The 23,814-nt window shown below is 34.8% G+C and overlaps 1 protein-coding gene across 1 annotated transcript in view; it reads left to right on the top strand.

Annotated features, from left to right (window-relative positions):
* The window catches only part of cngb1a (cyclic nucleotide gated channel subunit beta 1a), a 39,426-nt gene that overhangs the window by 623 nt on the left and 14,989 nt on the right, over positions 1-23,814 (top strand). The window contains exons 2-20 of the mRNA XM_083552848.1: positions 1,031-1,144; positions 2,940-2,973; positions 3,665-3,713; positions 4,618-4,720; positions 4,879-4,901; positions 8,271-8,367; positions 9,295-9,333; positions 9,719-9,755; positions 9,840-9,921; positions 10,012-10,136; positions 10,287-10,329; positions 10,427-10,444; positions 10,754-10,820; positions 11,619-11,643; positions 15,981-16,317; positions 17,501-17,650; positions 19,171-19,212; positions 19,399-19,455; positions 23,222-23,236. Of these exons, the coding sequence (XP_083408974.1) occupies positions 1,052-1,144; positions 2,940-2,973; positions 3,665-3,713; positions 4,618-4,720; positions 4,879-4,901; positions 8,271-8,367; positions 9,295-9,333; positions 9,719-9,755; positions 9,840-9,921; positions 10,012-10,136; positions 10,287-10,329; positions 10,427-10,444; positions 10,754-10,820; positions 11,619-11,643; positions 15,981-16,317; positions 17,501-17,650; positions 19,171-19,212; positions 19,399-19,455; positions 23,222-23,236 (1,436 nt within the window). The 5' untranslated portion in view covers positions 1,031-1,051. The remainder of the gene's footprint in view (positions 1-1,030; positions 1,145-2,939; positions 2,974-3,664; positions 3,714-4,617; positions 4,721-4,878; positions 4,902-8,270; positions 8,368-9,294; positions 9,334-9,718; positions 9,756-9,839; positions 9,922-10,011; positions 10,137-10,286; positions 10,330-10,426; positions 10,445-10,753; positions 10,821-11,618; positions 11,644-15,980; positions 16,318-17,500; positions 17,651-19,170; positions 19,213-19,398; positions 19,456-23,221; positions 23,237-23,814) is intronic.

Here is a 23,814-nt window from a genome sequence, read left to right as displayed (position 1 = left end):
TTACTAAATAATAACTTTTTTTTACTTCCAACAATCCAGATTCTATGAAATGTACAAGAAAAAAATCTTGTTAAATATCATTGCGTTTAAAAATGTGATAAAAAAAAATGTATATTCATTTGGCTGAATATTAATATGTGAATGTTTTGTAATATTGTATTACTGATGTTTCTTTTTTCATTATTTGTAATTTCCTCCCTGAGCTATGATAATGCATGAAATTCTCTTTCTTATGCCAGTAATTATTCTTTACACTAAATCAAATTGATAGGTAGATCCACACTTTACCTGTGCAGTGCAGTATTCAGGTCAGGAATTTTAGCTGGATTAGGATCAGACACAATTAGCATTAATTAACACTAACAGCTCCTGACACGCTTAACCATGCAGTAGGGATTATCCTGTAATTCAGGCTACACTCCTATTGCAATAGTTTTTCTGTTATTTGAAAAAAATTTATTTTAAAATAGATTTTAGTTTACCCAGACTACCAGATATTTATGGAGCATGCAAACAGGAAAAATGGTCCGAAAGACTATAAATGTTTTTGTTGTTGTTGTCTATTAAACTGCAAAATTTTCTGCCTCATTCAGTATGCTAGTTTAAACTTGATGGCCACATTTCCTAATTCCTATGCAATTGTGTTCACATCACCTTTAACAATAAGCTAGAATATTAATATTACAATATAATATTTATATATTAATATATTCAATTAAAATATATTATATTTTCATTATAATTCATATTTGAATATATTAATTATATAATATTATCATATTGTAATATAATATTATTATTAATATTATAATATAGAATTATTAGCTGCAGATGTAACTAGCAATATTACAATGTAGTTGCTCAAATATCTCTCTCGCGCGTGCTTGTGTGTGTGTGTGTGTGTGTGTGTGTGTGTGTGTGTGTGTGTGTGTGTGTGTGTGTGTGTGTGTGTGTGCGCAATTATTATTATTATTATTATTATTATTATTATTATTATTATTATTATTATTAATATTATTATTATTATTAGACGTGCGTTTTGAGCTGAAGGATGTTTAGTTGGGTGGTGAAAGTTGTCCCTCAACCTCCAGAGAAGCCTGTAAAGCCGGAAGAGGAAGTCAAAGGCAATACACAACAAACATTAGTAAGTGTGCATATGTCTGTTTGTAAACGCAAAGCGTGGATTACACAATCTGTTTCTAACACCTTCAGTAATGTGCTGAAAATTGTTACGTAATGTTATAATCTGCAAATGTAGAACTGTGTTCTCTTTTTTAAAAGGGAACCAATTTCCCCCTTTTTTTCCCCCAATTTTAATCTTTATTTGGTCGCCCACAAGATGCAACGCACCTGTCAGCCTACCTTTATATATCATACTTGGAGGAAAGCCAAGTCTTCCACATATCTGAGCTGACAAATGAGAGAGAGTATGCTATCCTACCCAATGTGCCGCTTTAATTTAACCCTATAGCCTCCTAGCTATAGATGGCTGAAGCATTGTTATAAATCAAACGCATAATCTATCAACAATAAGGCAAATCCTTTCTTTTTGGTCACTTACTCATACAACGTTTATCTAAAATAAATTGGTAAATCTTAGCCGTGTACACCATTCCTATACTTAAAACACGGTACATATAAACTACCTAGATATTAATTATCATAAATAATTAATTAATTATTTTAAATGAATATTATTATTTATGAGTATAAATCCTGTAAAAGAAACATTTATAATTTTAATTTCTGAAAAAGAGAGAAAAGACTTTGAATGTACTTCAAAATTAAAAGTATTAATCAATAAGTACTTAATCATTATATATATAGTATAAGATTAATAATTTAATCATCATGGCATCAGGTAGTAATTATGTAGGTACTGTCATATTCAGAAAGGTAAAGCTTTAGTGGACAACTCCGGAATCGTTCAAGCTAAAACCTGATAGACTTTATTTAATATGTCTACCAGAGATTCAAGTATAGACAGAAAATAAAGGGGGACCAATTATACAGTATATACCAAGTATTTATAACTGTCTTGTTTTTTTTTTAAACTAAGAAACATGCACAGATTTATTACAGATATAAAGAACAAATAAAGTGTGAAGTCAAGTCAAGTCAAGTTGATTTCTATAGCGCTTTTCACAACAGACATTGTCTCAAAGCAGCTTTACACAAATCAACAGTTAAGGTGAATGGTGTGAATTTGTCCCTGATGAGCAGCCGTGGCGACTGTGGCAAGGAAAAACTCCCTTAGATGTAATGAGGAAGAAACCTTGAGAGGAACCAGACTCAAAAGGGGAACCCATCCTCATTTGGGTGACATCAAGAGTTTGATCATAAATCTTTCAACAATACAGAATACTGGAGAGTGAGAACTAACATGAGTACTGGAGTATAAGATTATAAGTGATGTTCTTTCTGCAGTCTTATACAGTCTATATGGTTAGTAGCTCCTAGTTTTATGAGCTCAGCATTTGTGATCATCACAGATCCAGCATCAGCTGAGCAATTTATTTTTTTCATTTACCTGTTTAACATTATTATTAGTAGTAATAATAATAATAATGTTAGTGTTTGTTGTTCTCTTTTGTTAGTAATATAAAGTACAATTAGTTGTAGAAATAAGCTGATTATGTTTGCAAAGACTTAGGAAACAGTACACAACTGAACTGCTGTAACACTAACACGACAAAAAAATAGACATAATACCTATACTGTATATCATGTAGGTAAAAATCCTTGATACATTTTTGCAACAAAGTGATACATAAATATACATATTTTATTTATGACAGAATTGTGTTATATTCTAATTAATTACATTTTATCTAACAATGTATATTAAATTGTCATGACTGAGAAAATACAGACAACATAGAAAAATGGTTTACTTGCTGATCAGTTGAAAGCAATTATATTTTTTTCCACTCTTTTAGGAACCATCAGTTAAGGAGCAAAAGGTTAAAAAAGGTCAGTGATTACACACATGGCAGCTGATCAGTGATCATTAGTGATCATCAAAGTTGATAATTATTGGGCTAAAATCTGCATTTTAACAGTGCACAAGCAAATTGGTGACAATGCAACAAATTGCACAGGTGCAGCTTTTTATGTCATATGGGCAAAGGTGGATGCAAGTGCAAATATTATAATATTATATGCTATAATATTTAAAGTTCAAAATGTCCAACACTACGGTCTACACAATGACATAAAAAATAAATAATAAATATGCAAGAGGAAGCAAGAACAATTACCTGAAAAATGAACACACTGATGACAATAATAAAAGCTACAGTAAATGTAAGACAAACTGTGGGATGTGAGGTAAAATTTAGACTTAAATACTCATTTAGCAGTAAATCTGGCACAGGTGTACATACTGTAGACGTTACAAGAACTGGTAAGGTAGAATAACTGATATAAAAATTAGTCAAGTGGCATAGTATTGATACAAATGCACACAGGTGCACTATGCATCTTACACTGATCTGGAACAAACCATTTATACCACTCATTACTGATCCATATAGAGCAAGAGTTGTATTTACACATATACAGTAGAGCCGTTATGTTCGTGATCATTGGTATTTTTACTTTTACACAAAGCTGATGATGTGTTGCTTGACAGCACTGCCTTGTTTTCCATTTTGTTAAAAAGAAGCCAATCCTGCTAAGCTGAAAGAGGATAAAGTTTCGGAAGAAATCAGGTATGTCTGTGTGTGTGTGTGTGTGTGTGTGTGTGTGTGTGTGTGTGTGTGTGTGTGTGTGTGTGTGTGTGTGTGTGTGTGTGTGTGTGTGTCTGTGTGTCTGTGTGTCTGTGTCTGTGTTTAGTGTGTAATAGTGATTGGAAGATCAGATCATTTTAGTGACTTTGATCCAAAATACAGTTAAAAGTTACATTTTTAATAGGCAGATCCTCCAAAACGTCTGTAAAGACGAACTTTGACTATAGTTCCAATAATGAATATGTGACAACTTGATGTCACCCAAATGAGGATGGGTTCCACTTTTGAGTCTGGTTTCTCTAAAGGTTTCTTCCTTATAACATCTAAGGGAGTTTTTCCTTGCCACAGTCGTCACGGCTGCTCATCAGGGATAAATTTACCCTAACTGTTGATTTCTGTAAAGCTGCTTTGAGACAATGTCTGTTATGAAAAGCGCTATACAAATAAACTCGACTTGACAATGCAACTAAGGACAAATTATGATGAACAGAACTGAGTATTTTGACTCGAGATAAACTACTCAATTCTGTTTCCTGTAATAATTTCCTGTGTAATGCATTTCATATATGGGATTCAAGTGACAAAAGAGAATGTAAAGTAAACTCAAGTCTGTTCACTGTACATAACTTACAGAGATTTTGCAAAGCTTTGCTAATGTGCGTCCAGCAGAAAATGAATGAATCACTCTTTCAGACTACTCGTCCTTCTGAATCGCATTAGGAGCTCGTTCAAAGTGAATGATTCGTTCATGAGTCACTTGTTTTAAGTGTGGCCACCCACATCCCATCCACCTAACCTCACCAAACCTCTCTCTGTTTTATTCTCTCTCTCTCTCTCTCTCTCTCTCTCTCTCTCTCTCTCTCTCTCTCTCTCCCTCTCTCTGTAGTACTCAGGGTGGTGTATTGACCTGGATTTCTCAGGGTTTGACCAGTGCTCTCCCTCAGCCTGCAACTACACCTCAAACAGACAAGGCAGAGAGTGATGCCAAGGTACGAATGTCATTTGCCTGACATAATTTGAAAGTGAATACACATTTGCTTCTCATTTCAAAATAATCTCTCTCTCTCTCTCTCTCTCTCTCTCTCTCTCTCTCTCTCTCTCTCTCTCTCTCTCTCTCTTTCTTTTTTGTCTCTATTACATTTCTTAGCAACAAGAGGATAACAGCACCAGGTACTATTTGCATTTCTATTTCATTATTATTTCATATTGTGTGTGTGTGTGTGTGAGTGGGTGTGTGTGTGTGTGCATCAGGTAGAGTATTTGATTACCTGTTCATATGATTTACCTCTATCATATGTTTGTTTCATTTCATTCTGGATTGCAGTAAAGCAAATGAAGAGTGAGTAGTTCCAATTCATTTACACTTATAGAAAAACACACTTAGGAGCAGATGTACTCTGTGCAGAATGGTGAAAATCTAATTTGAAAGGTCAAATCCCTGCATCAAATTGGCTCGGCCCAAAACGGATTATGTGTGTTCTCAAACGATAAAGGCTAATATAGAGTGTACAGTGTGGCTTTCATTCACAAAATGGCCAAATGGTCGCCTCTAATGTTTTTTATTTTTTGTTTTGATTTGATTTGTCCAATAATTTTTTTTCGATATTTTTCAGATTATTTTTTATAGAGCAAATAGTTTATTTGATTCAGTTCATTGCAATGCTACACAAAATAATACGCTTCGGATGGTATACACTTCATACAGTGCACAATAATACAGTGGTGGTCAAAGTCCATGAACCATGTACAGTGAGGAAAATAAGTATTTGAACACCCTGCTAATTTGCAAGTTCTCCCACTTAGAAATCATGGAGGGGTCTGAAATTGTCATCTTGGGTGCATGTCCACTGTGAGAGACATAATCTAAAAAAAAAATCCAGAAATCACAATGTATGATTTTTTAAACTATTTATTTGTTTGATACAGCTGCAAATAAGTATTTGAACACCTGAGAAAGGCAATGTTAATATTTGGTACAGTAGCCTTTGTTTGCAATTACAGAGGGCAAACGTTTCCTGTAGTTTTTCACCAGGTTTGCACACACTGCAGGAGGGATTTTGGCCCACTCCTCCAAACAGATGTTCTCTAGATCAGTCAGGTTCCTGACCTGTCGTTGAGAAACATGGAGTTTGAGCTCCTTCCAAAGATTCTCTATTGAGTTTAGGTCTGGAGACTGGCTAGTCCATGCCAGAACCTTGCTATGCTTCTTACAGAGTCACTCCTTGGTTATCCTGGCTGTGTGCTTCGGGTCATTGTCATGTTGGAAGACCCAGCCTCGACCCATCTTCAATGCTCTAACTGAGAGAAGGAGGTTGTTACCCAAAATCTCGCAATACATAGCCCCGGTCATCCTCTCCTTAATACAGTGCAGTCGCCCTGTCCCATGTGCAGAAAAACACCCCCAAAGCATGATGCTACCACCCCCATGCTTCACAGTAGGGATGGTGTTCTTGGGATGGTACTCATCATTCTTCTTCCTCCAAACACGTTTAGTGGAATTATGACCCAAAAGTTCTATTTTGGTCTCATCTGACCACATGACTTTCTCCCATGACTCCTCTGAATCATCCAAATGGTCATTGGCAAACTTAAGATGTGCCTGGACATGTGCTGGTTTAAGCAGGGGAACCTTCCGTGCCATGCATGATTTCAAACCATGACGTCTTAGTGTATTACCAACAGTAACCTTGGAAACGGTGGTCCCAGCTCTTTTCAGGTCATTGACCAGCTCCTCCCGTGTAGTTCTGGGCTGATTTCTCACCTTCCTTAGGATCATTGAGACCCCACGAGGTGAGATCTTGCATGGAGCCCCAGTCCGAGGGAGATTGACAGTCATGTTTAGCTTCTTCCATTTTCTAATGATTGCTCCAACAGTGGACCTTTTTTCACCAAGCTGCTTGGCAATTTCCCCGTAGCCCTTTCCAGCCTTGTGGAGGTGTACAATTTTGTCTCTAGTGTCTCTGGACAGCTCTTTGGTCTTGGCCATGTTAGTAGTTGGATTCTTTCTGATTGTATGGGGTGGACAGGTGTCTTTATGCAGCTAACGACCTCAAACAGGTGCATCTAATTTAGGATAATAAATGTAGTGGAGGTGGACATTTTAAAGGCAGACTAACAGGTCTTTGAGGGTCAGAATTCTTGCTGATAGACAGGTGTTCAAATACTTATTTGCAGCTGTATCATACAAATAAATAGTTTAAAAATCATACATTGTGATTTCTGGATTTTTTTTTTTAGATTATGTCTCTCACAGTGGACATGCACCTACGATGACAATTTCAGACCCCTCCATGATTTCTAAGTGGGAGAACTTGCAAAATAGCAGCGTGTTCAAATACTTATTTTCCTCACTGTACTTGATTTAAAGTAGTGATACACTAGGTAAAATATAACTCCTGTAAAAGTAAAAGTGCTCCCTTGAAACGTTCTCTTGAGTAAAAGTCAAAAGTATTTGCCTTCAAATGTACTTGAGTATCCAAAGTACTATGATTTATTATGTCTATAATGTTTCTATTATCATTTAAAGACCATTGGTTAATTAATTCACCTATTATAGGAATAAATGAATCAAATATCGGTCCCAAATAAAATTATCATGCGCCCAAAACCTTCTTTTCAACTACTTAAATTTTTTTTTTATTTATTACTCTCAAAATGTTATTGTTGCTGTTGAACTGATGCTAAACTGTATGTTTGTGCAAAGTAGAAACCAATAGGCGGCAATCAAAACAAGTTCAAAACAGAGTGTGTGCTCTACCCTGACTTTTGGCTTGCTGTGTGTTTGACCAGCTTAATATTTATCCACTGATAAATAAAAAAGAACTAAATTTGCAAAAATGAGTTGAGTAAAAAGTAAGAAATTTGACTTTAAAATGTAGTAAAGTCAAAGTAAAAGTATTCCCAAATTGAAATACCTTAGTAAAGTACAGATACATAAAAAAGCTACTTAAATACAGTAACAAATTACATTTATTTTGTGACTTCACCACTGCAATAATGAAATCTAGTACATGGTAAAACAGCTTATAGAGATCTGGATAGTTGGACATGATTGCTGTAGATATATTACAGTCCAGCTCAACTGTTCTAAACGCAAGCCTTTAGGAAAAATATTTAGCATCACTGTTGTAAATTTGGACCTGAACAGTCTGGCATTTTTAAATGTTACATTTGTGACATTTAGAAAGAAGTGAAGACCACTTGAGTTACTGTGCTTTAATACTATACTACTGTTGTTTTTGTGTTCTTATAGCTTAGTTATTGGTAAAATTAAATACTTCAAATCTTAAATATATAGTAACATTTTCCAAGAAAAAAACGTACCTTCTACCAAAACATAATGGCGCGTTATTTATACAGGCACTTGTAGTTAAGGCTTTACATAAACCCCTGCAACTCCCACGATAAACACTCAACTGTGCTTCTGTCTCCTGCTGCCTTGTAGTGTTTGCTCAGAACATTGCACCTTTCTATATACAGCAGACTCACTCTGCTTTCATGGCCAGTGAGTTTAATGAATGATTATTTTCCCTCTTACAGGACAGGGGTGATAACCTGGATTGTGCAGGGATTAGGCAAAGTGGTTCCACAACCTGATGACAAGCACAAACAGCAGACTGAATCCCAGGTGACTGAGGTATGCTGACAGCATTTTCATTACCTAACAGTATAATATGTAGCACAGAGTACTGAACAAATCCATTATATTAATCATACAACCCAATATGTTTTGTGTTATATCACAGACCTTGCACATGCGAAAATTAGATTAACTATATAGACACTCTGCTCTGTATTTGATTGGCTGGAATGGATTTTCTATAACAGCAATTTGGGCAGTTGAACAAATCTTCAGCTACCAATGCTAAATTAACGTGAATGCGCTGGTTCACATGTGTTCTAGTTTCTATAGCAAACGCTTTTACACCATATAGTCAAAGTCTAATAATGAACTTTTCAAAGTTTAATGTATTTTCATGGATATGATGAGGTTTTCTGTAAGGCGTATTTAAGGTTCCCTGGTGGTCTAGTGGTTAGGATGCGGCGCTCTCATCCCTGCGGCCCAGGTCAGGGAACCAACCCCAGACACTCTTAGTGCCGATCCCAAGCCCAGATAAATGGGGAGGGTTGCGACCCCTAATGGGCGAAGCCGAAAGAAAGTTTTCTGTAAGGCGTATTTATTTTCCATTTATTGAAGGAGTCTCCAGAGTCAGCATTTTTTAATGATCAGTAGATTTCATACTTCAAAAGAGCAAGAAAAAGACAAACTAAAAGTGCTATAATGTATAAGATGACAGGAACTAGCTTGTATTAGATATTCTACAATATCAAATGTTACAATAAAACATATGATGTAACAGTTACAACAGTTGTAATATAAATGTATAACTTGTCATTAAGTAATTAATTACAAATCACTGGCGATTTGCTGTTGTAGTAGAGAAAATGAAACATTTTGGCATGTGCTGTTATTGTATAATCATAATTTTGAGAACATCTACTCTGCTTAACATCAGATTTTTCTTGTTTTCTTGTTTTACTTGATTTTCTTTCTTTTTTTCAGGTTCCAAAAGTAGTGCCAGAGGTGAAGGTAGAGCCCACCGTAAGTACATCACCTCAGACACTAAACCTGCTAGAAGCTAAACAGTCCAAAAAAAGAATTGGCACATGTTTAAAAACAATCCTAAATGTAAATATTACATCTAAATATTAATATTAAATCTAAATTATATACGTTAAACATAATTTTTTTTGAGTGTATATCTATAAAGAATTTCTACATTTAACATTCACATATATTTTTTATATTTTCATAAAGATATTTTGCCTAAAATAAATTTGTATTTTGTTTTTTAACATTAATAATTCATTAGAAACATTGAACAATGTTTTCAACATAAAGGTTTGTGCTTCACTAAATAGGTGCCTAAGTCATAGCGACATATGCATGCATTAGTGTTGTGTGATTATTTTGCTTTCTCCCACAGGTACAGGAGGTTAAAGAGGTTAAAGAAATTAAAGTGGGTGAGTGGATCAAATATAAGAATTATTTTCTTATTTTGTTCACATTTGTTTGGCTTTTTAAAAAGATTATATCTAATTGTTCAGAACCTGAGCCTCCAACTAAAGCCCCTGTGGTGGAGGTGGTTTCTGATGCAGAGCCTGAAGGAGACCAGTCCTTAACTCCCAAGTAACTTTACTTGACTTATTTAAAAATAATAAAAATAATTTTAAAAAAGGGTAACATTTTGGACTGAACTACATCTTTTTTATTTGTCAGGGTAATGGAGTGGATAAAGCAAGGATTTGAGAAGGTGGTTCCTCAGCCTGGACACTCTCCATCTGTTACAGATTCTTCAGAAAAAAAGAAACCTGCTACAGATACTGCACCTCTGACTCCAAAGGGTACGAAATATTCTTTCTATATTTCGTGAATTCTTTCTTTGTGTAAAGGTTATGTTGTTTGTTGCTGAAAAGGAATTAAATATACTTGAGATAAGTATCTGTTACATAAAGGTGTTGTGAAAAGAAATATTTTTTTCTTCTTTCATTTAGCACCTGAACTCTCAGCAGCTGAGGAAACAACCAAGAGCACAAAGTAGGTCTACTTATATCTTTACTCATATCTAAAGCAATAACACAGCCTTCAAAATGAGAATAAACTGGGGGCATTTGTCTGTTTCCATGGCAACCAGTGTGGAGGGGGAAGCCAAGTAAGTAGATTACTGTGTACTCCTTCTGATCTTCTGAAGACCTGAATTGTTTAAATAAAAAATAAATAAAAAGTGCTAGGTATAAAAAAAACAAAAACTAAATGCCCTAGTAATGAGTTAAATTAAAGTTTTTCATTGTTTCCTGTAAATGCATTTGAGTTGCATGTAGCTTAGACCTCCAGCTGTAGTGTCCTTGTTATGGCACGATAGAAACATTTAGTTAGTTTACTACAGGCTAAAACTATGCATATTATAGAATGCAAACTCGGGTGTATCCATTAACTAATCTGAATTCCGTACCCTTTAAAGTGTGGTTGGCTGGATTGTACAGGGACTCGGTCGCATTATGCCACAGCCTGTTGTGAAACCAAAAGAGGTAAGATATTGGTGATGCTTTATTAGCTTTCAATAATGATATGTTTAGAAATTGTGAAACATATTCTGTAACAAGGAATTGTCTTTAAATTGTACTCAAACTAAACGTCACAGGTTTTTTTTATTTTACATTTATTGATAGCTCAGAGAAGTTCAAATAATACTCCTTATTTTTCTACCAGTTAGTAAACTGGCTCAGAGTGGCAAAGATGTAAAATGAATGGTCATAGAGAGACTATTATTATAAAGAAATGCAACTTCCATCTGTTTCATTTATATTATATATCCCTTTAATATAAGCCTGGCTGTAGGTCTCAGAAGGAGAAACTTTTGCATAGTTTTGCATTTTAAAATACCAGCTAATATACAATATCACACTTTCTCACATCATGTACATTAGTGCAGTTATGACTACAATATTGCCAACTGTAAAGTGTAATATCAGCGAATTTCACTTGAGCCGACTCACTTAAGTAAGGGAGTTTGAATTATTGAATTATCACAGCCTCATCAGGGCATTGCTTTGGGAGACTACCAGAAGTACATCTTTACAAAGTCGATCATTATTCTGACAGCGAAGTCAATAAATCAAGTAAACCCAAATCTCTGTAGGGTGAATAAATAATGACCACAATGAATATAAAATGCTTTGAGAACTGTGAAATGTGAGCCTCGGGTAATTTAATAACTTAAAAATCACACCTCTGCTACAAGAAATTTTAGTCATTGAAATTAGACATTACCATTATAAAACTGTCATTCTTATTTCATCCTAATGGTTTCAACTCTTTTTTTACAGGATACTTCAGATACAGTTCAAAACAGTAAGTCTATCTAACTTTTTTCATACTGTATGTGTAGTATATATAGGAACAGTCTACACTAAATGGACAAAACTTTGTAGACACCTGACCATAAGATTTAGCTGCTTTTGAACATCCCATCTCACATTTACAGTCATAATAACATCCACTCTTCTGGGAAAATGTTCCACTGGAGATTTGTGCTCATTTAGCCACAAGAGCTTTAGTAAAGTCAGGTACTGATGTAGGATGAGGAGGCCTGGCATGCATTCAGAAAAGTTGAAGATCTTTCACTGTAAACTATGTAAATCATATCTTCAGACAGAGCACTGGGGCATTGTCAGGCAGGAACAGGTTTGGGTCTATTGATTTGAAGTGAAGGGAAAATGTAATGCCACTGCATCCAAAGGCATCCTATACTATTGTGTGCCTCCAACTCTGTGGTAATAGTTTGTGGTAAAACCCCATATGACTGGAAAAGTCAGGTGTCCTGATACTTCTGTCTTTATAGCATATAATATTGATTACAGTGTACAATCACTGATCTTTTACACATAATCTTTCATTAATGTGGTAATTAAAGTCAGCTGATTATGCACAATTCTGGTTTTTGTATGCCGATTTTTTCAATGGAACACATTGCTAAATTGCACAAGCTTGAAAGCAATGAAATGTGTAGGGCAATTCATCACAGAAGTATGAGTGTGGTTTTGGTTTGATACAACAGTTTTATAAATGAGTAAGTATGAGTAAGTATCCTTTGCCATGTCCACTGATGATGTCCATTAACATTACTGTAGTAACCATTTCAGTCCAGGAAGTGAAACTGTATATGATGAACACTGATGAGCAAATTTAATTCACATACTAAATCATTCCAGTGTTATTATAGGAAATATAGGCACTCTTGGAACACTTCTAGATGAATCAAATTAGTGAAGCAGAACTTATTGGTGTACTTGGAGAACAGCAGTTTGGCTTTTCTGTATTTTTTAATCAGATGGTACCATTAGTCAAAAAGCAAGGCAGCAACTACTCATATTGATAACTAATGTTTGGTTTTTTTTAGTTCTTCAGAAAAGTAAGGTTTTACCTTATTGTTTTCGCTTTGCCCATGCTTACAAAATGATGAAGGCTATTCACAGGGTTTAACAAACACCCTGTTGAAATGTACAGGAGAACTGAAAGCTAATTTTTTTTTTTCTTACTTGAGTAAATTGGGTAAATGTATAAATGTTCACTTTAACCACAATTAAAGTCTGAACTTATAGCGTACAAAAACACACTTGAGAAAAAATATATATTTATGTATCCCAGATAGCCTTTGGCCTAAATTCCATCTACGTTTACCTTCAAATTTCCGTAATTTTTTTTTTCTTTCTTTATTTCTAAAGATAGCAGTGTAGTACTGCGGGGTTTTTCTAGATTTCATTGCCAAGGCTCATGCCTTTTTGCATTTTCTTCACTTTAAAACACTTTTCAAAGTAAGCTTTTAAATTAGTTATATAGTTGATTTGAGACATGTGGGCTGGTGTTAGTGCTCTAGGACTCCAAGTCTTGTTTGGTGTGTCTTTGGGCTGTTGAGGTTTAAGTATTTAAGACAGATTGTAACTTAGTTCATCTTCTCCATCTGTTTCAGGGGAGAAAGCCATGAGAGCCCCTTAAACATAAGGAGAAGAAGACTGGGAGAGGGACTTATACCCAATGAGACAGAGAGGGGAAAAAATGAAAAGAAAACTCAGTCCAATGGAAACACACACATACAGTACACATCTATACACACATTCCAGGGTTATGTAGAAATACCAGCTGACTGCTTAATTATAATTGATCTAATACTGAATTAGCAAAAATAGCTATCATGTGATCCATGCCTTTTTTATTTTCCTGCTTTTCAGGAGCATGTTTCGCTTAATTGCTTAATCTCTCAGTACCTGTGCTAATACAAAGCACAAATTTCACTCAACAGATCAATTTTCCAGTCAAATCTTTACAGCTTGTGGTGATATTGTTCTGCGTCTGTTAAAATTTACGCTAAAAGTCAGCTTTGTGGCTTCAATAGAAACAAAGTTTTACAGTTTCCTTTAAGTTCTCTAAAAATGTATACATAATATGTAAAATGACTGGCTGTAGATTTGCTGTGGTACATAGATAAATTCTTAGCAAGCTGTTGTTTTGTTCATGGTGGTTGTTGTTTCTTTGTATGTGAGTTGCTGCTGCTGGATTGGTTCAGGCTAACCTTATTGCAAATGTTTGCTGCCTGTAATACTTAATAAATCATTTTTGAATTGCTGAATGCCCCGTGTGGTGTGAGATTATTATTCAGAACCTAATAAGTAAATTAAGGCTAGTTTTGTCATACCAAATGGATATTCCAAAAGTTATTTACTACCTCACAGTCTACTGACTGTTAAAAGGGTTGCAATGTTCTTCTTGTTGCTGCACACTGCAACAAGTCAGTTTGCATGGCCATCGTCCCAGAAGGAAGACTCTTCTGTAGCTGAATCACAAGAAATCCTGCAAACAGTTTGCTAAAGACAACAAGTCCAAGAGAATAAATCACTGGAACCATGTCCTGTGGTCTGATGAGACTAAAATAAATTTGTTTGGCTCAGATGGCTCAGTGTGGTGACACTCTGGTGGGGAGTACCAAGAAAATTGTGTCTTGCCTACAGTCAAGCATGGTGGTGGTAGCATTATGGTCTGGGGCTGCATGAATGCTGCTGGGAACATGATGCCCTTTCTTCAGAAACTGGGCTGAACAACTGCCTTACTAAGGTGAGGGGGTTAAGGATTAAGGCAGTGCTGAATAACAACATTGCTCACATAAAATATTGACACTTTGGACACAGTTTTGACATGTTCACTTGTATTTACTTTTGTTGCCAGTTATTTTGACAATTATGGGTGTATGTTGAGGTTTTTGTAGAGGACAGTAAATTTATACTGCTCTACAAGCTGCATGATCTGCTGTGGTGACCCCTAAAGTTAGTAGTTAGTTATCAGCATACCGATCTAACGTAAGGAGTTTTGGGGTACATTCAGCTTTCCAGTTCATCCCAAAGCTATTCAATAGGGTTGAAGTCAGAGGTCTACAGCAAGCCACTAAAGATCTCCAACTCATGGAAGCCATATCTTAATTGAGTCTGCACAGGGGCTCATAATGAACTGGTTTAGGTCTTTTAATTCAGGTGAAGGGAAAACTTAATAGTACCAAATCCAAAAACATTCTATACAATTGGGTGCCTCCAAATTTGCAGTAAAGGTTCAGAGAAGAATCACAAATGGCTGGAAAAGTCAAATGTCTTAATATATTTGGTAATATAGTGTGTGGTATTTAATTGTTTGTATGGTGTTTTCTTTTAGAATACTTTTGCAGGTTTTTTCTTTTAAAACTTTCAGGATAAAAAAAAGATACAGTGGTAATAGTAAAACCAAATGAAGCTTAACTGAAAACAGAACTCATCTTTTATATTAAATATTTAGTCCATGATTATTTATGAAACCCCCTATTATCTTGGGCCCTTGAGCAAGGCCCTTAACCCTCTGTGTGCTCCAGGGGCGCCGTATCATGGCCGACCCTGCGCTCTGACCCCAGCTTCCAAGCAAGCTGGGATATGCGAAGAACAACATTTCACTGTGCTGTAATGTATATGTGACAAATAAAGGCTATTCTATTCTGGCTATTCCATTATTGCCAGATACAGTGTAGCCAACAGTGTGTGGACACCTGGCCAAATATACCTATATGTGCTTGTTAAACATTAATAATTACAATAACCTCCACTCTTCAGGGAACTAGATTACACTAGATTTGTGGTCATCCAGCCATTAGAGCATTGATGAGGTCAGGGGTTGAGGTTGGATGAAGGGGCCTGGGTGCAGTCAGTATTACAATTTATCCAAAAAATTTTAATTGGGGTTGAAATGAGGGTTCTGTGCAGGCCAGTAGACCAACTGTAGCAAGCCAAGTCTATATATACACATTTCTTTTTTCACAAGAGCACTGTCATGCTGGAACCAGTCTGCGCCTCTTTGTTCTAGTGAAAGGAAATTTTTCATCCTACAGCATACAGTGATATTTTAAATAATTGTATGCTTTTAACTTTGGGCAACATTTTGCAGAAGTCCAACTGATGGGTGTTTTGATCAGGTTTTCTACCGTGTTTGTCTAACAAAGCATGAATATGTAATAGACCATAACACATCTTAACTAAGTCAATAAGAAATGTATAAGCATCTCTAAAAGTATTATTTTAGTTCACAACTATGTCTCGAAATTGCATATTAATTACTAATATTCAATTAGTATGCATCATCCTAGTTCTTTCTATTTATTTCTTTTGCTTTTGGCTTAGTCTATATCCTGCAGGAGGACTGTGTGCAAGAGGAGAACCTATTAGTGGAGCAAAACCTGGTGCTGGAGAAGGACATGGTGCTGGAGGAGGTTGACTCAGACTGGGAACAGCAGCAAGTCAAGCAGGGTGGTTTGCTTGTTGAGAAGCTGGAGATACAGGATGAAACTCAGATGGAGGATCAGATTTGCTCTCCACTGGAGGTTCTACATAACACCACACCTTATATCTTGCTCACACAGCAGGAAGATGCTGAGACGCAAACAGAGCGCTGGACACCTTTAATAGAAAACATAAGACACGAGGCTGAGGAAGCAGCTTTGGTCGCCATGCAAGAGAGGTAAAAGACATGTCTCTGAATTCAGTGTTAATCAGCAAAATATTGCAATCTTTCTTTTTATAAGCACCAAATTTGATTTGTCCCACTAAGCTAAACACATTATTGTCTAAATAGCTGGCAACAAAATTGAGTTCATAAGTGATAACATGCTTAACCATGCAAAGCCACATGTCCTAGTCATTAAGTTCATGTTTTTGTCTGCTTGAAAGGACCATACAAATGTGTGTATCTTGTATTAGCAGTTAATCTGTGGTGCTTTGAGTCGAATTCTCTCATACTGACCACTAGATGTTCAACATGGCAAAGAACTCTCTGAGGATTTAAGAATTAGAATTGTTGCTTTCCACAGAGATGGTCTAAGCTATAAGAAGTTCGGTAACACCCTGAAACTGAGTTAAAAGATGACAACAGCCTTGCTTAAGGTGAATGTGAAGGAGTGGCCAAGTATGTCTCCAGACCTGAACTCTATTGAGCACCTGTGGGCATCCTCAAGCAGAAGGTGGAGAAGCACTACTACTGTTACTGCACTGTTACTGCAGTGTTAGATAACAGTGGTGCACACAAAATATAGACATTTTGGACATTGTTTTGACATGTTCACTTAGGGTGTACTAACTTATGTTGCCAGCTATTTTGACAATAATGGCTGTATGTTGCATTATTTTCAAAGGACAGTAAATCTGTACTGCTATACAGATATAAGCTGCACAATGAAAACTTTAAAGTATATCCCAAAAAATACCTTATACATTGACTTAGGTCAAATATTTGATATTTTTATGTTTTATTGTAAAACATAAATACGGGTTTGGAAATCATTGCATTCTCGTTTATTTATATTTTACACAGCATCATCTTTTTTAAAATTGGGGTTGTAATTAGGGTTAAAGTTTCCAATATTTGGTCTAATATTTTTACATGAAAAAAGCTATATTTAAAAATATCATACATACAAATCTTTAATAAGATCTTTTTACAATTGTAAAGGCATCTTAACTTATATCATGAAAAAAGAATCCTCATCCATGTCACATAGAAAAAACTGGATAGGGCCACTTTCGCCCAGTATGTAGATGTAGATTTTGAAAAAGCAGTGTATTATCATATTATAGTACAGTGTAATGTATAGTGTAATATAGTTTAGTAGCTGTTTGAATGGATGAATGGATTAATGAACATGCAGGCTGGTGCGTGAGCATCTGGAGGCGGCGAGGATGGCGGAGGAGTTGGCACGCCAGGCTGCTGAATTGGCAGTGAGACAGCTGGAAGAGGAACACACTGTAATCAGAATCATAGAGTCAGAACGTCTGTCTGAACAAGACAACGGAGAGCAGTAAGTCTCACACACACACACACATACACATAAACAGAAACACACACACATGCACACACACTCACACACACACATGAGTTCACTGACAAAAGTATAAAAAAAAAATCAACAAATTAAAAAAACAAACAAAAAATATATATATAATATATTTTTACGCTATATATATATTTTTAATATATATATTTTATTATATATATATATATATATATATATATATATATATATATATATATATATATATATATATTATTTTATTATTTTATTTTTTTTACACAGAGATATTTAATTAATTATTTATTTATATATTTATTTATTTATTTATTTAATTAATTATAAGTGATTATGTGTTTATTTCCTAATCATGGCACCTGTCAGTGGGTGGGATATAATAGGCAGCAAGTAACAGTCAACATTTTGCCCTCAAAGTTGATGTCTTAGAATCAGGAAAAATAGGTAAGTGTAAGGATATGAGCGAGTTTGATGAGGGCAAAATTGTGATGTCTTGACGACTGGGTCTCTACAACTGCAGCTCTTGAGCGCTGTTCCCGGTCTGCAGTGGTCAGTAGCTTTTAAAAGTGTTCCAAGTAAGGAACAGTAGAGAACTGGCAACAGGTTAATGGGTGGCCGAGGCTTATTGATTCATGTAGGGAGCGACTTCTGGCCAGTGTGGTCCGATCCAACAGACGAGCTTCTGTAGCTCAAATTGCTGAAAAAGTTTATTCTGTTGATGCTTAAAGGGTCAGAACTGTTTTGGCAGCAAAAAAGAGGACCAACACAATATTAGGCAGTTGGCTATAAAGTTATGCCTGATCTGTATACTGTATATACTAGTATGTACATATATATATATATATATATATATATATATATATATATATATATATATATATATATATATATATATATATATATATATATATATATATATATACACCCCTTTGTTACAGTATTATATTCACAAAGTTCAGTTTATAAAATGTATTTTATATTATTTTTTTTTTAATCAAAGAAATATAAAAATATCATAACTTGAGCATAAAAACCAAGAGCGACTGGTGAGTGGCTGATAGTCTCAGTCCATAATCCTGATTTAATAGAGCAATCAAATTATTGATTATCGGATCAAAATTATTAACTACAGTAGTTAAAAAACTGAAGTACAGCTTTAACTTCTTGATTCAATCCTTGCCTTTCCTACAGTAGAAGCAGATAGACGACAGTGAAGGATATTAGGGTTCATTTTAGATGTCAAAGCTGTTTTTGAGAAAGATTTTAAGGACCATGTCATAGTAATGATTGTCATAGTAATGATTTAATAGTCTGATGTATTAGAATGTAGCAAATACCTTTTTAAATACAGAATGTAAAAAAGTAAAAATGTAACTCAAGGAAAACTACACATACTTGAAAACCCAGATTTAAATACTCAATAAGGGTTTGGATTTTAACCGCATATACACCAGTCTTATACACACAATCTTTAGTCTGCACTTGTTTACTGTTTATTTATTTTTTCCGAGGCTCTTCAACATCCAGGAGGAAGAGAATGAAGATGACCCAGAGTAAGTGCCATCACTCCCTGTCTTTCTTTATACTCTCCTTCCATCTATTGCGCTTTGGTGCAGACTGAGAGTTTGCAAACTCAATGCTTATTCTGCCTTTTTATATTCTTTTTGCTGAAGATTCTCTTTGTTTGGTGCCTTTTTGGAAGCTGAGTTGTCGTCTGTTCTTTGTGGCTTGCTATACAGGTTACAGCCCCTGCGTGAGGAGAGCGAGGAAGACAGTGGGGAGAGTAAAAATGCTGAGTAAGGGTTTTCAAACAAAAAAGAACAAAAGAAATGAGCACCCACCTTTCAGTGTGTATCATTAATACTAATGCAGGACAGGGGAACTTTTCTTGAACTAGGTTTCCATCGTGAAAAGTGCGAAAATTGGTGCAAAATACACAAAAATCCTTTCAGGACTAGACATGCGCAAAAATATAATATTGTTTAAATGCTAGGGTCCACTACCAACAACTGCGTCCATCATAACTCAAAATATAAAATGCAAGATTAATAAAAACATTTCTGTTAATCCTGTGAATTTTAATTCTCTATATAACCTTCTCCTGTTATACCTACATACTTTTTGTGATTGAGGCTCCCTAGAGCAATAAAATTATCTTAATAAATACTTGTTTGATATATTTTTTTATCAAATATCATTTAGATACATTAAACATTAAAAAAAATCTTTATTACCAGTACTTTATAAAACAGAAATAAAGCTGTATTATCTCTTACTATTGAGCAAATAGCTGTTTATATCTGATATAAAATCCACATATGTTGAATGTTTCACAACATTGAATGTACCCAGATTTAGGGGATAACAATAACTCTGCATGTCAGATGTTTTTACCTGTATATGTCAGGTTATATTCCATACATATTAACTGCCCAAATGCAATTACACTTATATCCTACTAGTATATAATTAAAATATTATTATGATATAATTATTTTATAAAAATATTATATAATTGAGAAACAGAACAGTTCCTGGTATGGGACCAATGGTAGTTATGGTATATGTATACTATAAAATATATTGAGTAGATACACAATTAAATGTTTTACTCCACGATTTTTATAATTATGATTGTGCTGGAGGTTGGGTGCTCAAACATAACTGCTTGTGCATGGCCCGTTACTTGCACTACTGCTAACAGTTTCCATGCGTCATTTTGTTCGCATATTTATGGGGGCGCGTATTTAGTATTTAATAGAATTTGGGCACACACAATGTTTGGGAAGGAGGGCTAGGAGAAAACAGTATGCTAATACTTAGAAAAATATACACCAATCAGGCATAACTTAACATTATGACCTCCTGCCTAATATTGTGTTGGTCCCCCTTTTGTGGCCGAAACAATCTTGACCCATCAACCATTAACAGCATTAACTTCTTCACCAATTTGAGCTCATCTGTTGGATCCAGCCTTCCCTCCCCACGTGCATCATTGAGCCTTGATGGCCCATGACCCTGTTGCCGGTTCACCACTGTTCCTTCATTAGACCACTTTGGATAGATACTGACCACTGCAAACTGGGAACAGCCCACAAGAGCTGCAGTTTTGGAGATGCTCTGACCCAGTCGTCTAGACATCACAATTTGGCCCTTGTTAAACTCACTTAAATCTTTATGCATAACAATTTTGTCTTCTAACACATCAGCATTGAAGACAAAATCTTCGCTTGCTGCCTAATAAATCCCACACTCTAACAGATGTCATGATGAGGAGATAATCAGTGTTATTTACTTCACTGACCATTATGTTATAAGGTCATAATTTGAATAAAATTACACCATGACAGCATTCTAGTCTACAGCCAGTTTTAAGAACCAGTCATTGGAGGCAAAAGTACACACATCCTTCACTTATTAGAATTACAGATACTCATGATTTAAAAGACTCTGGTAAAAGTTGAAGTACTGACTATACTTTTTTACTCAAGTTAAATTAAAGACATTTGGGCTCTGACATGTACTTGAGGTAAAGATTAGTCATTACTACTACCTGTTTTAGTGTCACACTGGTAACTGGACCTCACGTCATATAAAAATTAGGGCTGTCAATCAATTAAAATATTTAATTGCGATTAACAAGTGATTGTCATGAATTATTTTACGATTAATCACAACTTAATCGCTCATTTTTAGCTGTTTTAAATGTATCTTGAATGAATACTTTTCAAGATTTGAATACTCTAATCAACATGGGCATGGAGAATATGGATGCTTTACGCAAATGTATGTTCATTATTAGTGAAACCAAATTCAACATAGAGCATTAAGACAAAATATTCTTTTAAATGGTTTAAAGTACTTTAAAATAAAGTAAATTATCAGGACACCAAACGGAACCTTTACTGTTTCCACACGGACGGTTAATGAGGTGATACCGGAAAAACTGTATCTCATAACTTTTATACGAATTACCTAATCAAAGAATATTTGTTTAAAAGTATTATTATTATGATGTGAGGCAAGTTTTCACTGAGATTCAGGTTGTTTTATTTATGTGTTTTAAAGAGAGATGACAGACGGCAGAGCGTGCACCCATTCTCTTTTCAGCGTTTTGTTGTTATGAGTGTATACAAATAAAAGTAGACCCTTTACAGTTTCGAATGATGTATTGCTCTTATCTGTACGATAAAAAAAAATTAAATAAATTTTCTTTTCGGCCTTATGAGGGAAAAAAATGCCACAAAACGCGCCGGCGCCTTCGTCGACCCCAAAGAGTTCATTCTGTGCATCATGGTGGATTTCGGTGCTGATTTGAGTCTTGGCGCATCAGTAAAACAATTGTTTACTGATTACAAAAAAATTTTTTGTGAAGTTTATTTATTTGTTTATATCTGAATAATTATATCTGTTTTAATTTCACCTCTACATTTATTTAGTTATATCTTTAATACAAATGGTCAAACAGAACTGCATTATCTGCTTTAATAAAATTTGTGCTGTTAAAATGAATTTGCGTTAACGCGTTAATTTTCACAGTCCTAATTAATATATATTAATACAAAAGAATTTCTAATTATGTTATCTAATTTATGTTATCCAGGCTCAACATCCACCATATAGAACACAAGCAGAGAAAAGCTAAAGATGATCAGGAATGTCTCTGTTATGTCATGTTTATATCGCTGACTCCTTCTGACTCATCCACTTTAACCCCAGACTACTTTTTTTGTCTACGTCTGTGGTGTGTGTGAGAGCCAGGAAATGAAACACCAGTGGTAGATTAAAAAAGCCACACAATGACAGGAAATCGGTTGATGGGCTGAAAACGGCACTCAGTGAGAAGAAAAAATATTAACATTTGACTAAATAGATTAAAACTAAAGTAACGAGCCAATTTTGAAAATGTAGAAAGATATGGATATTTCTTTAAAAATGTAATGAGTGAAAGTAAAAAGTTACAAAAATAAATGAAGTGAAATAAAGTACTGATACCAGAAAAATTAAGTACTTGTACTTCGTTACTTCTCACCTCTGGAACCAGTCACCCAATCACCTATTAAAATGTGCCAAATTTGGGAACGACTAAAACTTAGATTTTTCCTAGTATTTATTGTGTATATTTCTATATTCTGATTTGTTCTAAAAGGCTAAGTACAGGAAATAATGTAATTAGTTAGCAACTTGGACAATGGGTACTGGCCTCTAACATGTCCATCTATTTTTGTTTTCTGGTCAGAATGTTATTTTTGAGAAATGATCTCAGACCCTAACTACTAGCTTCATCCTCCTTAGTTTCGTAGATGTTTATCTGACACATGACTTCCAATTAAATGTTTTCTGTCCAGCTAGCTTTTGTAGTGAGAGGCTGAGTAGAGTTCAGACAGCTTGCTTCAAACTTTCTGGCTTTAAATGAACTGTTTATGTGTTTGAACTGATTTTTGTTTGTGTGTGTGTGTGTGTGTGTGTGTGTGTGTGTGTGTGTGTGTGTGTGTGTGTGTGTGTGTGTGTGTGTGTGTGTTTCACAAATTTTACTGCAATCCTGATCTCTGTTGTAAACAGAGCAGACATTAAGAGGTATGTTTCTCCTTACAAAACCTGCATCCTCTTCAATAAAGTCCATAGTTTTATATAGTTCAGTTGTGCACATAGAAATCTCCTTGCATTTAGTACTTAAAAAAAATAACTTAAAATATTACATATTACAAATATAGGCAAGGTAATAATAATACAAATATTACAAATATAGGGGAAGGTAATACCACTACACTGATGTTTGAGAAGTGAACATCTGGCAAATATGAAACTGACACATATAATTGTCATTGTATAGAGATATATGTGTTTGCTAACAAACTGACAGCAGTATGGTAGTGTTTTGTTTTAAAAAAATCTAGTAGTACAGTAGTTTTTCATAAAAAAAAAATCTAAATCCATAATTTATTCAGTTTTATTTTATGTTATGAGTGAAGTCATCTACTGTAAATGCAATTTGGTATCAATCAATCTTTAAAGCTTAGTTCCAAAAATAAATAATGCCAGCATTTTGTGCAAAAAAAATGAAAGGAAAAACATTTAGTTCTGTTTTGCATTTCTAAATAATGACTATTGTTCTAAGCAGTGAAAATAAGAGTATTTAGTGGAATCATGGTGTA

Source organism: Silurus aristotelis, assembly GCF_946808225.1.
Source record: "Silurus aristotelis genome assembly, chromosome: 10".
NCBI classification, from domain to species: Eukaryota; Metazoa; Chordata; class Actinopteri; order Siluriformes; family Siluridae; genus Silurus; species Silurus aristotelis.
This window is presented reverse-complemented; position numbering and strand designations above follow the sequence as displayed.